The sequence below is a fragment of the Sus scrofa genome, chromosome 9 (assembly GCF_054392235.1).
Source record: "Sus scrofa isolate SSC_HxYL_T2T_F1_AM1 chromosome 9, Sscrofa_HxYL_maternal_Yorkshire_Landrace_v2.0, whole genome shotgun sequence".
NCBI classification, from domain to species: domain Eukaryota; kingdom Metazoa; phylum Chordata; class Mammalia; order Artiodactyla; family Suidae; genus Sus; species Sus scrofa.
The window spans coordinates 135,366,677-135,379,801 of record NC_139391.1 but is presented as its reverse complement, the minus strand read 5'-3'; the positions used below and the strand labels follow the sequence as shown (position 1 = coordinate 135,379,801).

Genomic DNA, 13,125 nt, shown 5'->3' with positions numbered 1-13,125 from the left:
CGTTTTCTTCATGTATTCATCAGTTTCCTTCATTTATTACACAAATAGTTACTGAGCACCTCCAGTAGGTTTCCCACTAGTCAAGGTCCATAGGCTACAAAGAGGAATAAGATGTGGGTCTTGCCTCCAGTTCACAGTTTAAAAAAGGATATAGATCAGTGGACAAATTTCAAAGCAATGTGAGAAGTACTATAATAAAGGAAGAATAAAGTCCTGTGAAACCAGTCTGATGGCATTGAAAACGTACTCCTTTCTCCTAGGGTTACTTTGTATATGTTCTTCACCTCTAGAGATTGCAGATCTTTTCAAGACATACTACTTTTTTTGTTTTTGCATCTTTTTGTTTTTTTGGCACCTGGGCCAGGGGTCGAAGCTGCACCACAGCAGTGACCCAAAGCGCTGCAGTGACAGTGCTGCTCTTTAACCTTCTGCACCACAAGAGAATACCTGTTTTTGCATCTTCTGCATGTCCTGAAACAAGGTTTGCAATGTCACGTGTTCTCACATATCTTTTAAATAAGTGGATAAAGTTCTCTCTCAGAGGAGTGGCCAAGGTGGCAGAGTAGACCCTTCGCTCACCTCCTCTCAGAGGCACACAAAATTATAGCTATTTCCAGAGCAACTCTTGATGAGAAAGACCAGAAGATCAGCAGAAATTATCTTCTACAACTAAAGCTATAAAAAAGGAGCAACAATGAGACAGGTAGGAAGGGCAGAGACATGATATAGTCAAGACCCATTCCCTCTGGTGGGTGACTCACAAACGGGAAGGAAATTACAATTGCAGAGGCTCTGCCCAAGGAGGAAGGGGTCGGAACCCCATATCGAGCTCCCAAGGCCCAGAGGTCCTACACCAAGAAGACAAGCCCCCAGAATGTTTGGCTCTGAAGGTCAGGAGGGCTAATTTTCTGGAGGCCCAGAGGGCTGTGGGAAATAGAGACTCCACTCTTAAGGGTGCACTCAAAATCTCACACACTCCAGACCAGAAAGGAGCCTGGGTCTCACCCACCTGCTGATCATGGAGAGCCTCCCAGAGAGGCAGGAGGCAACCGGAGCTCACTCTGGGGATATAGTCACTGGCAGCAGCACATGTTGGAGAGCTTCGTCCACCACCTAGCCACTGGTACTGGCAAGGGCCAATGTGGAATCCTCCCTCAAAATTAGCACTGGGACCTGGCCCTGCCCACCAGCCTTCAGCACCAGTACTGGGGCACCTCAGCCCAAAGAACTAGTTGGTGGGGAGGCACAGCCCCACCCACCAGCAGATCTGCTGTTTTAAGACCCATTGAGCCAGTAGCCACCCTGGGATCCAGGCCGGCCCACCCGTGTACCGGCACTAGGCCCTACCCCAGCCCCGTCCACTAGCAGGCCATCTCTTCAACTCTGGGGTCCATCCCCCACCCGCGGGCCCTACAGCCAGAGATTCTGGGGCAGAGCTTCACCGGCCAGTGGGCCGGCACTAGCCCCGGGATCCAGCCCCACCCATTAGTAGGCTGACACATGCTCAGAGATACCTTGGACCCCACAGGCAGCTGCACCAAGATCTAGCTCCACTCATCAGCATACCAGCCCCACAGCCATCCATCCAGAACCTGGCTTCACCTACCAATGGGCCAGCAGTAACCATGGAACCCCCAGGACTCTGCAGCCAGCACCTTGTGACCTAGTCCTGCTAACCAATGCCTGGCAGCCTCTGATTAAGGCAGGGCATGGCAGCCCATCAGACCAGGAACCAGCCATGCCTACCTGACCTCCCACAGTACTCAGCCTGCCACGAAGAAGGATCCACACAGCCCAGAAAAAAGTTCAAGGTAATGAGTGTAACAGTGTTCAAAGTACTCAAGAGAAGACTGGATGAACAGAATGAAAAGTTAGACATTTTAAACAAAGAGAAAATATAAGAATCAAACAGATGAAGGATAGTACAATTGAAATGAAAAATGTACTAGAAGGAATCAACAGATTAAATGATGTGGAGGAATGAATCAGCAAGCTGGAAAACAGTGGAAATCACTATTGCTGAACAGAAAAAAAATAAATAGGGATAATTTAAGAGACCTCTGGGAGAACATCAAGCATACTAACATTCACATGGTAGGGTCCCAGAAGGAGAAAAGAGAAAGGAGCAAAGATCATGTTTGAAGAAATAATAGCTAGAAAATTCCTAACCTGAGAAAGGAAACAGATATCCCGGGCTAGGAATCAGAGAGAATCCCAAACAGGATCAACCCAAAGCAGGCCACATCAAGACACGTAATTAAAATGACAAAAATTGAAGAAAGAATATTAAAAGCAGCAAGGAAAAAAACCTATAAGTGACCTTCTAAAAGGGAGATCCCATAAAAAATATATATTCTTTTTCTCGTATTATGTATGATTGTGTTTTCATTGTCCTTTGTCTCAAGGTATTTTTTATTTCCTCTTTGATTTCATCGTTGTTGCTTTTTTTTTTTTTTTTTTTTGGCTACGCCCATGGCTTATGAAAGTTCCCAGGCCAGGGATCTGACCCACACTGCAGCAACAGCCCAAGGCATTGCAGTGACAATGCTGATCCTTAACCCACTGTCCCACAAAGGAACTCCAACCCCCTGATTTTTTTTTTTTTTTTTTTTTAGGAGCATGTTATATAGTCTCTATGCAATCTTTTTTTTTTTTTTTTTTCTTGTTTTTCTTTCTGTGGTTGATTTCTAGCTTCATGTTGTTGTGGTCAGAAAAGATACTTGAAATTATTTATGTCCTCTTCAATTTGTTGAGCCTTTTTTTATATGACCTACTATCTGGTCTATCCTAGAGTACATTCCATGTGCACTTGAAAAGAGTGTGTATCCTTAGGTTTTTTTCAGATGTAGTGTTCTGTAGATATCAGTTAACTCCAACTGATCTGTTGTGTCATGTCAGTCCTCTGTTGCCATATTGATTTTTCAGTCTGGATGATCTGCCCATTGATGCCAGTGGGATGTTAAACTCTCCTCTGTTATTGTATTAGTGTCCATTTCTCCCTTTATGTCTGTTAGTATTTGCTTTATATACTTAGATGCTCCTGTATTGGGTGCATATATGTTAACAAGTGTAATATCCTCTTCTTGTATCAATCTCTCTATCATTATATAATGATTTTCTTTGTCTTTATTTATGGCCTTTGTTTTAAAGCTTATTTTTGTCTGATATGAATGTTGCTCCTTCTGCTTTCTAGTTGTTTCTATTTGCATGAAATGTCTCTTTCCGTCCCCTCACTTTCAGGGTATGGGTCTTTTGCCTCAAGTGTGTCTTTTGTAGGCAGCATATTGCAAGTTCTTGCTTTTTCATCCAATGTGACACTTTTTCTTTTGAGAGCATTTAGTCCATTGACATTTAGAGTAATATTGATTCTTCTTTGTTCATTTCTTCTTTTTGTTTTTCCTTTTGTGGTTTGATGAGTTTCATTTGTAGTATGCGGTTCCTTGCTTTTTGTTTTTTGTGAATCTGTTGTATATTTTTAATTTGTGGTTACAATGGAGTTCAAGTATGTTGACCATAATAGTATTACTTGTTTTAAACTAATAGTCATTCAAGGGCAAACACATTCTGGAAGACCTACATTTTTATACTCCCCTGCCCCACATTTTGTGATTTGATGTTCTATTTTACATCTTCATGCGTATCCTTTTACTGTTTATTGTGGTTATAATCACTTTTATAATTTTTGGTTGTTTTTTAATCTATGTACTGGTTTATTTAAGTGAACTTCAACCCTTACTATATATTTGCCTTTCCTGTTACGCTTTTCCCTTTCCTGTAGAATCTTGCTTATTTTCAATTTAGAGAAAATCCTTCAATATTTCTTTTAGTATAAGTCCCAATGTCTCTAGGAAATAAAATCAAAAGTATTCTATCTGGAGTTCCCGTCGTGGCACAGTGGAAAAGAATCCGACTAGGAACCATGAGAATGTGGGTTTAATCCCCAGCCTTGTTCATTGGGTTAAGGATCCAGCTCAGATCTGACATTGCGGTGGCCATGGTGTAGGCCAGCGGCCACAGCTCCGATTCAACCCCTAGCCTGGGAACCTCCATATACCAGGGGTATGGCCCTAGAAAGACAAAAGACAAAAAAAAAATAATAAAAATAAAATAAAATAAAATACTGTAGATTAAGCAATATGGTATATGTTTGTGTGAGTTCATTTTCATCTGTATGCTAGGAAAGATTAGCTAATACATGAAACGTAAACTCCAAGGATAATCATTTAGGACAATTAGTGTACAAGAGACTGCTCGTAGAAAGCTCAACTATCACAAGTAACTTAGCAACCTCCCATTCAATTAATGTCTGGGGCTTTTACTAATTAACATACTGATTTTTCATTGGTGAAATGAGTGAGGCTCAGGTATTTGGATTAACTAAAATATATCCACTTTGCATGAGCTAGACACATTTTTAAATGGTAGAAAAAAATCAAGAGACTAATAATATTCATAATATATGAAAATTATATAAAATTCAGATTTCTGTGTGTGTAAAGTTCTATTGGGCCACAGTTATGTTCACTCATTTGCATATGTCTGCATTCATTCTACAAGGACAGAATTGAGCTGTAACAGAGACAACAGGGCTGTAAAGATTAAAATGCTCATCCTTTAGCCTTTTATAGAAAAAAAGATTGCTCACCCCTGGCCTATGCTTTTCAGAATGATGCCTGAGGCCTAGGATTCCTTCTAGTCCTGAATCCAGCCCTAAAAAGGATCCTGCCGCTTCATTTCTGAGAGGCTCTCTCAATCCCAACTAGAACAGCGGTTCTCGTTCCTGGCTGCACATCAGAATTTTCAGGAGAGCATTTTAAAAATTGAATTGCCTAAGGCCCAGCCCAGATCATTTAATAAAGAATTATTGGAATCAGGGCCTCGGGAAAGGAATTTTCTAAAAGCTCACCAGCTGTTTCCAAGGTGCAGCCAGAGTTGAGAACTATGTGTTAAAAAATTGAGTGACTCGGGAGTTCCCGTCGTGGCTCAGTGGTTAACAAATCTGACTAGGAACCATGAGGTTGAGGGTTCAATCCCTGCCCTTGTTCGGTGGGTTAAGGATCTGGCGTTGCCGTGAGCTGTGGTGTAGGTTGCAGATGTGGCTCGGATCCCGCGTAGCTATGGCTGTGGTGTAGGCCGGTGGCTACAGCTCCAGTTAGACCCCTAGCCTGGGAACCTCCATATGCCACAGGAGCTGCCCAAGAAATGGCAAAAAGACAAAAAAAATAAAATTAAACTAAAAAAAAAAAAAATGGAGTGACTCATTCAAGAAAGGTATTTGTGGGTATGCCTTAAACTTCAGTGCTTCTTAAATTTGAATGTGTATGTTAGTCACCTGAGCATCCTGCTAAAAGATTCTATTTCATCAGATCTGGAATGAACCTAGGACTCTGTATTTAAAAAAAAAAAACTGATGCTGATGGTGCTGGTCCAGGGACCATACCTTGTGTAACAAGGCAAGAGGAAGGCCTTCACTGAGCTTATAGACCATATTCCGTGACTTTTATTTTTGTGTGCTTGGCACTTACCTGACAGAGTTCAGTCAGTGTTAGGTGTGGTAATCAACAAAAGCCTCTGAGATGATGTGCTAGTTGAGATGCTGAAGGGTGAGAAGCAGCCAGATCTGAGAATGGAGGAAGAGCCTCCCAGGCAGAGGGAGGAGCAGAGGTGATGGCCCTAAGGTGGGAGAGTCTCAGTTTTGAGGAACTGGATGGCCCATGTGACTGCAGGGTGACAGGAGTGATGTCTGTTCTGTCTCATTGATGGTAAAGAAAACATTCAGAAAGGCGACACCTCTTACACTGTCTGATACATCACTTTGAAACTGGTTCTTGAAACCGGAGGAAGTCTGTCACCCTGTCCTCCACGCAAGAGAGTCGAATCCCAGGACTAATTTTGGGCAAATCTAACTCTATTGTGATATCTGTGGTTCAGGTTTTTCTCTAGAACAGGCTCGCAGACTCGTGAATGAAGGAGAAGGGCCTAAAATAAGAGGGAAATTTTTTTTTTTTTTGCTTTTTAGGGCTGCACCCATGACATATGGAAGTTTCCAGGATAGGGGTCAAATTGGAGCTGCACCTATGCCACAGCCACAGCAATGTGGAATCCAAGCCGCATCTGTGACGTACACCACAGCTCATGGCAATGCCAGATTCCTAACCCACTGGAGAGAGGCCAGGAATCAAACCCACATCCTTATGGATACTAGTCGGATTCATTTCCGCTGTGCCACAGTAGGAGCTCCAAGAGGGTAATGATTTAAAAGAGTCTTTTCACTTAAACCTCCAAGAGAAACTTACTCAGATCCTCCAGGCTCTGCTCCTCCTCCGGCACTTTAAGTGGAGCCACTTCACCCACCCACCACACTGTAGAAAGGACAGGAAAGTGCAGGATTGGGCTTGTGTAGGTGACTGTCCTCACACCTGTCCACCCACACCTCTTCATTCCCTGGGTCCACTGTCCAGCTCTAGTATTGCCGCAGGCCATTTTTGTTTAGATGGCTGCTTGGCTTCTGGCTCTGCTTTGCCCCTCCCCCGGACACATCTGCAGTGCCAGGAAAGAGATGTAACCCCTTCCCCTGGCCACTGTCACCTGCAAAACCCTCTCCAGGAAATGGATGTTGGAAGCTTCAACAGCCATGGCGGGGTCTCTTCTGGAGTACTGGGGGGGAGGGGCACAGGACACCTTCCTGCCCGGCCTTAGTGACCTTGACCTGGGAGCTCACCTGCAGACCACCCTCGAGAGAGCCAGAGCGGAAAAACGGAGGAAAGTTATGTGAGTGTGGTCTCTGCCTCTGCCTCTCTCTCTCCGGATGTCTTATTGTTCACATTTAATGCCTTTTCCATCTTGACTAAGCACTTACACACCATGGCCACAACTCTTGAAGTTTTAGGTGTGGTGGCAAAATGAGCACAAGTTTCTTTTTCCTTCTTCACAATTTCACAGACAGAAGATTCATTCTGACTGTAGATCTTAGCAACCCCAGCAAATGATTTTCTTTCCTTTCCTTATTAAGTCGATAACTTTCACCTTTTCATTTAAAGGAAGCCCTTGTGCTTTGGGGCCATTATTAAGTAAAATAAGAGTTACATTATTAAGTAAAATAAGAGTTGGTCTGATGACCAAGTCAGCTACTGAGAAATTAATGGGCAGGATGTGCTGAACAAAGCAATGATTTACATCCCTGGCGGAAAAGAGCAGGACGGTGCAAGATTTCATCACGCTACTCAAAACAGTATGAATTTTAATACTTATGAATTAGTTATTTCTGGAATGTTCCTTTTAATATTTTCAAACCATGGCATGTAACTGAAACCATGGATGGAAGGCAGAGGGAATATTGGTAAAGTTAATTTAAAATTAGCAAGGAGAATAGAATAAGGGGAAGTGTGTGACAGAATAAGGAAGAAAACCACAAGTAGTCCCATAAAACCAGAGTGTGTCAGGGAGGAGGTAAGGGGATTGTAAAGAAATGAGGTTAGGGAGTTCCCGTCGTGGCGCAGTGGTTAACGAATCCGACTAGGAACCATGAGGTTGCGGGTTCGGTCCCTGCCCCTGCTCAGTGGGTTAACAATCCGGTGTTGCCGTGAGCTGTGGTGTAGGTTGCAGACCCGGCTCGGATCCCGCGTTGCTGTGGCTCTGGCGTAGGCCGGTGGCTACAGCTCCAATTCGACCCCTAGCCTGGGAACCTCCATATGCCGAGGGAGCGGCCCAAAGAAATAGCAAAAAAAAAGAAAAGAAAAAGAAATGAGGTTAGAACAATTGCGAAGTGTGTTATACATAACCAGACACTCATGTACTATGTGTTTATCTCCTGTGACTCAGCTTGGACTGAGCCAAGGACAGATTGATGCTGTATTTGTAGCCTCTATTCGAGCTGCTAGGTGTTGGGAGATCATTCTCCATACGTGTGTCCCTCACATTTCTGCAGTCTTGTGCCAGGAGCACTGACAGCTTTTGTTCCAGACTATCTCTGTAAGGGTATTTGTATTGCCAAGGGCCTTGGAAGACAGAGATAATATCCCCGTGGATCAAAGGGTGTGTTTATTTACTGTCCAGTGAAGTAAAGAGAATGTCTTTCAGAAGGCAAAGGTTCAGCCTTATACTCGGTGGTCTTGGGCCAGGAGGCAGAAACTCTGTGTGTGTGGCGTTTGGACCACTCCATAATGTCCCATGGATTTTAGGGAAGTGGGATGGAGGGGGAGGCAAGAGGAATCAACCAGAATATGAGGTTTGTGCCGTGCTCTGCTTTGCCTTGGAACCAGCAGTTTTGCGTCTTCTGTCAACGTGCATGACACTATGGCAGGTTGATCCTCTATAGCTTTTAACACTAGGTGTTTGCCTTTTTTTGGCCACATTCACAGCACGCAGAAGTTCCCAGACCAGGCATCAAACCTGTGCCACAGCAGTGACAATGCTGGATCCTTTAACCACCAGGCCACCAGGGAACTCCTGGTATTTGCCTTTTTGAGAAGCAAAAACTTAGCATTGGGACTTGCCTTTTTTTACATACACTCAGAGCTGATGGCTCTTACCCAGACTGTGTCCTGGTGCAGTCCTAGCTAAGGAAGGGTTGTAGGCCACTTCCCCTGAACCACATCCCTTCCAGATTAAAATACTTCAGCTTATAAATCTGAGTTTTCTATGGAGGCAAAGGGCAACCAAATAAAAGGTGAATATTTCACTGATGGAAAGGCAAAAGCCAAGATATAGCTGGATTCCAGGTTAGGCAATACTTGGCTTGCCATATAGAATAGGCTTTTAATAGGAACAGAATAGCAATTACTTCAAACTACAAAAAGAAACACTAACCAGGACAAAACTTGAAAATTAGTCTGCCATACAAGCAGCGGTGACACAGAAGTGATAGTAGCCAAATAGGATTTGGCCACAAGATGATTCAAGCAATGCCAGGTTTCAGGATGGGCAATCAGAGACAACAGAAGACCCTATAGCCACCTGCTATTGCCTTCTCAAGTATACACTTATTCAAATTATCAAAATCGTAGCTCTAACAGAGTAAGTTTATGTAATTAAACAATAGAAGCAAGTGTTAACTCTGAGAAACTTTAGCCTTCAACTTGATCAATGGAGCTTGTCAACATATTCCACTGATTTATAGAAACAATATAAACTATTTAAACATTTTAATTAGTAAAGAGAAAAGATACCTGTAGGAGTTCCCCGGTGGCTCAGTGGGTTAAGGATACAGCATTGTCACTGCTGTGGTTCGGGCACTGCTATGGCAAGGGTTTGATCTCTGGCCCTGGAACTTATGCATGCCACAGGCATGACCAAAAATTTTAAAAGAGAGAGAAGATCGCGGTAATGTAACCCTTTAGGTCATCTGTCTCTGAAAGTATCTTTACTGACTCAGATCTTCTCTTGAAAACATCTAAGTCTAAATGATGAAATGGAATGAAAATGTAATATATTTTATATGACTCAGTGTTTTCTTGGTGATCTAGTGAATAGTTCGGCTTTTACGATTAATATTTGTAAATAATTTAGAGAGACATTGAAGAAGGATCAAAGAGATTGTATTTCTGTATGTCTCTGGAGATGCATTTTATCCAAATATGGCATTATCTGAAAAATAAAAAATGAGAAGTATTTGTTACATTACTTATAATACATTTCATAGTTCCAAAATAACTGTGAGGCAGAGAGGATAATTTTGTACTGTTTTTAAGACGTAGAAAGTCAGAGTTCCCTCGTGGCACAGCAGGTTAAGGATCCAGCATCGTCACTAAAGTGGCTTAGGTAAGTGCTGTAGTGCAGGTTCAGTCTCTGGCCTGGGAACTTCCATGTGCTGTGGGCATGGCCAGATAAAAAGATACAGAAAGTAAGTTTTAAAGGCACTAGTGACAAAGCATGAGACTACTCAGTGGCAAAAGCAGAACTGAAACCCCAAGCCCAAAGTTCTTATGCTGAAACCCTAATCCCACTGTGATGGTATTTGGAGATGGGGTCTTTGAGGGGTGATTAAGCCCTCTGGAGTTTTCTCAAAATATGGTTCTGAGGCCATCAGCATCAGAATCACCTTAGCCTGCTCAGGATACAGATTCCAGGACCCAAATTGGAGCCTATAAATGAACCCACCTGGAGGTGGACCCTGGAATCCTGTAAGCACAAGAAAGTGAGACTCTCTGGTCTGTAGATCTTCCATCAACTAGCCTAGTCTACTGATGCTCTTAACTACAGATAGATTGCCTTTCAACCGTCCCAGAGAATACGTATGAATCTATTTCCACCCCGGAAATAACGCCTCTGTTTACTTGTAAATTCCTCCTGTCAACTGGGTAGGAATCCTACCACAAGATCTTACTTTTTGGTGGAAAGTGCCTTTTCTCCTTGTGAACAAGGAGACTCAGTTTGACCCAGGAGCTCCTGCCACTCTCGGGAACAGGTTCTGTGATTTGGACGTGAGTAAGGGACTTGGCGGCGCCGTGGAAGTGCCTCTTTTCAACTCTCCATAAGCTGACTTGATTGCTTCTTTCCACCAAGCAGTTGGATTCACGCTTTTCATTTATCTTCTCCAGGAGACGTTTGTCTGCTTTAAGTTTTTTAATTATTTCATTGGTTCTGTTTACAGATGTCATTATGCTGACAAAGTAATCATCAAGTGATTCTCGCTATCCTGCAAAAAAAGGGGGAAAAATACTATCAATTGCCTGCTTAACCTAGAAACCAGAATTAATAATCAGGTATTTACCAATGCCTCCAATTACATTATCAGGTGACTACCTCACAATCAGGAATTTCCCGGAGTTCCCATTGTGGCTCAGCAGAAATGAACCTGACTAGTATCCATGAGGACGCAGGTTCAATCCCTGGCCTCAATCAGTGGGTTAAGGATCTGGCTTTGCCATGAGCTGTGGTATAGGTCACAAATGCCGCTCAGATCTGGCCGTGGCTGTGGCTGTGGCTGTGGCATAGGCCTCAGCTATAGCTCCAAATTGACCCCTAGCCTGGAAACTTCCATATGCCACTGGTGCGGCCCTAAAAAAAAAAAGAAAGAAAAGAGGGAGTTCTCGTCACGGCTCAGTGGTTAACGAATCCGATTAGGAACCATGAGGTTGCGGGTTCGATCCCTGACCTTGCTCAGTGGGTTAAGGATCCGGCATTGCCATGAGCTGTGGTGTAGGTTGCAGACACGGCTTGGATCCAGCGTTGCTGTGGCTCTGGCATAGGCTGGTGGCTACAGCTCCGATTAGACCCCTAGCCTGGGAACCTCCATATGCCGCAAGAGTGGCCCTAGAAAATGGCACAAAAAAAAAAAAAAAAAGGAAAGAAAGAAAAGAAAAGCTAAAATAACTTTTGATCCAGACACAACCACATTAATGTTTTGGATGTTTCCCAATAAATGTCCAAAGACATCTCACTGTAAAAAAGTACCAAAGAATACATCCAGCTGGATGAGTGGGGCCTGGGTCACTGTTGTGGCATGGGATCAGTCCCTGGCCCGGGGACTTCTGCATGCCACAGGCATGGGCAAACAAAATAGAAGCATTCAGTCTTTTCAACTTGGGTTAACAGAACATTAACTTCAGAAAAAATAAGGGTAATCATTATTTATACAAAAATAACTCAATTTATAAATAGAACACAAGACTCATGTTAAAATCTAAGGTTGGCAGAAAGGTTTTTAATGTTTTAATTTTAGAAAGTCAATATTAATTTGAAATCCAGGTAACTATGAATAGTCCTTTCTACACAAAGAGGCTACTCTCATACATTACAAAACAGTCTTGCATTTTATATAGATGAACAGAATTTTGATTTAAGTGACTACTGTGACAAGATTACTCCAACATACCACCCCGTGAAGAATATTTAAAATGCTGGGGGAGAATATTTTTTAAAATTTGCTAGTAATGAAATGACAGGAGACTAAGCAAATATCAGGCCTCAAATGAAAAGAAAGCAAGAACAAGGACCCAGAGAGGTAGAAGCTCCACCTCTTACCAGGGTAAGAGGGATATTTTTTTGATCCCAGAGAGTTAGAGAAGTAGTTTTGCTGACCTTGAGGACAAGGGGCACAAAAATCAAAGCCTAAATCAAAGCAGCTATAGCTCTGATTCGACCCCTAACCTGGGAACCTCCATATACCACAGATGTGGCCCTAAAAAGCAAATTAAAAAAAAAAAGAAAGAAATGAGGAGAGGACAGTCTAAGAGACCTTCGGGGCAACATTAAATGCACCAACATTTGCATTTTAGGGGTGACAGGAGGAGGAGGTGGGGGCAGAGAAAATATTCGAAGATAATAGCCAAAAACCTCCCTAACATGGGAAAGGAATCACTCAAGTCCAGGAAGCATGGCAAGTCCCACATAGAATAAACTCAAGGAGGAACACCCTGAGACATATGTTAATCAAACTGACCAAAATTAAAGACAGAAAAAATTGAAAGATTAGGGAAAAGCAACAAATAACATACAAGGGAGCCCCAATAAGGTTATCAGCTGATTTTTTGGCAGAAACTCTGCAGGCCAGAAAGGAGTAACACCATATATTTAAAGTGATGAAAGGGAAAAACCTGCAGTCAAGAAGTCTCACTCTACCCAGCAAGGCTCTCATTCAGATGTGATGGAGAAATCAACAACTTTACAGACAAGCAAAAGCTAAGAGAATTCAGCAGCACTACACCAGCTTTATAACAAATGCCAAAGGAACTTCTCTAGGTGGAAAAGAGAAGGATAAGATTAGAAACGAGGAACTTAGAAGTGAGGGAGTTCCCGTCGTGGCTCAGTGGTTAACGAACCTGACTCGGAACCATGAGGATGTGGGCTCGATCCCTGGCCTTGCTCAGTGGGTTAAGGATCCGGCGTTGCCAGGAGCTGTGGTGTAGGTCGCAGAGGTGGCTCGGATCTGGGGTTTCTATTGCTGTGGTGTAGGCCGGCAGCTCCAGCTCTAGTTTAACTCCTAGCCTGGGAATCTCCATGTGCTGTGGGTGTGGCCCTAAAAGACAAGGGGAAAAAAATATATGTGTGTGTGTGTGTGTGTGTGTGTGTGTGTGTGTGTGTGTGTGTGTGTGTACATAGCAAAGGAAGGAAATCATCCACGTACAAATATGATATATATGATATCAAAACCATCAATCACAAGAAGAGGAGAGAATGACACTA

General features: G+C 43.0%; 2 protein-coding genes across 9 annotated transcripts in view; one reads left to right on the top strand and one right to left on the bottom strand.

The window, feature by feature from the left end:
- TATDN3 (TatD DNase domain containing 3) overlaps window positions 1–13,125 on the top strand; it is a 32,077-nt gene that overhangs the window by 15,818 nt on the left and 3,134 nt on the right. For 4 of the 8 annotated variants that reach the window (XR_014816550.1, XR_014816549.1, XR_014816553.1 and 1 more), the window contains exon 11: window positions 261–2,272. The exons of 3 other annotated variants lie outside the window; for them this stretch is intronic. The gene's annotated coding sequence lies outside the window, so the exon portion shown is untranslated. Of the gene's footprint in view, window positions 1–260; window positions 2,273–10,591; window positions 10,704–13,125 lie in introns of those variants that run through there. One more of the 8 variants, XR_014816552.1, reaches the window with a different exon arrangement.
- On the bottom strand, window positions 9,520–10,598 carry SPATA45 (spermatogenesis associated 45). The gene is made up of 2 exons (XM_084978068.1): window positions 10,325–10,598; window positions 9,520–9,585 (listed from the first exon to the last, which is right to left on the bottom strand). Exons 1-2 carry the CDS (start codon window positions 10,596–10,598, stop codon window positions 9,566–9,568), a joined length of 294 nt encoding a protein of 97 aa, XP_084834194.1. The 3' UTR covers window positions 9,520–9,565.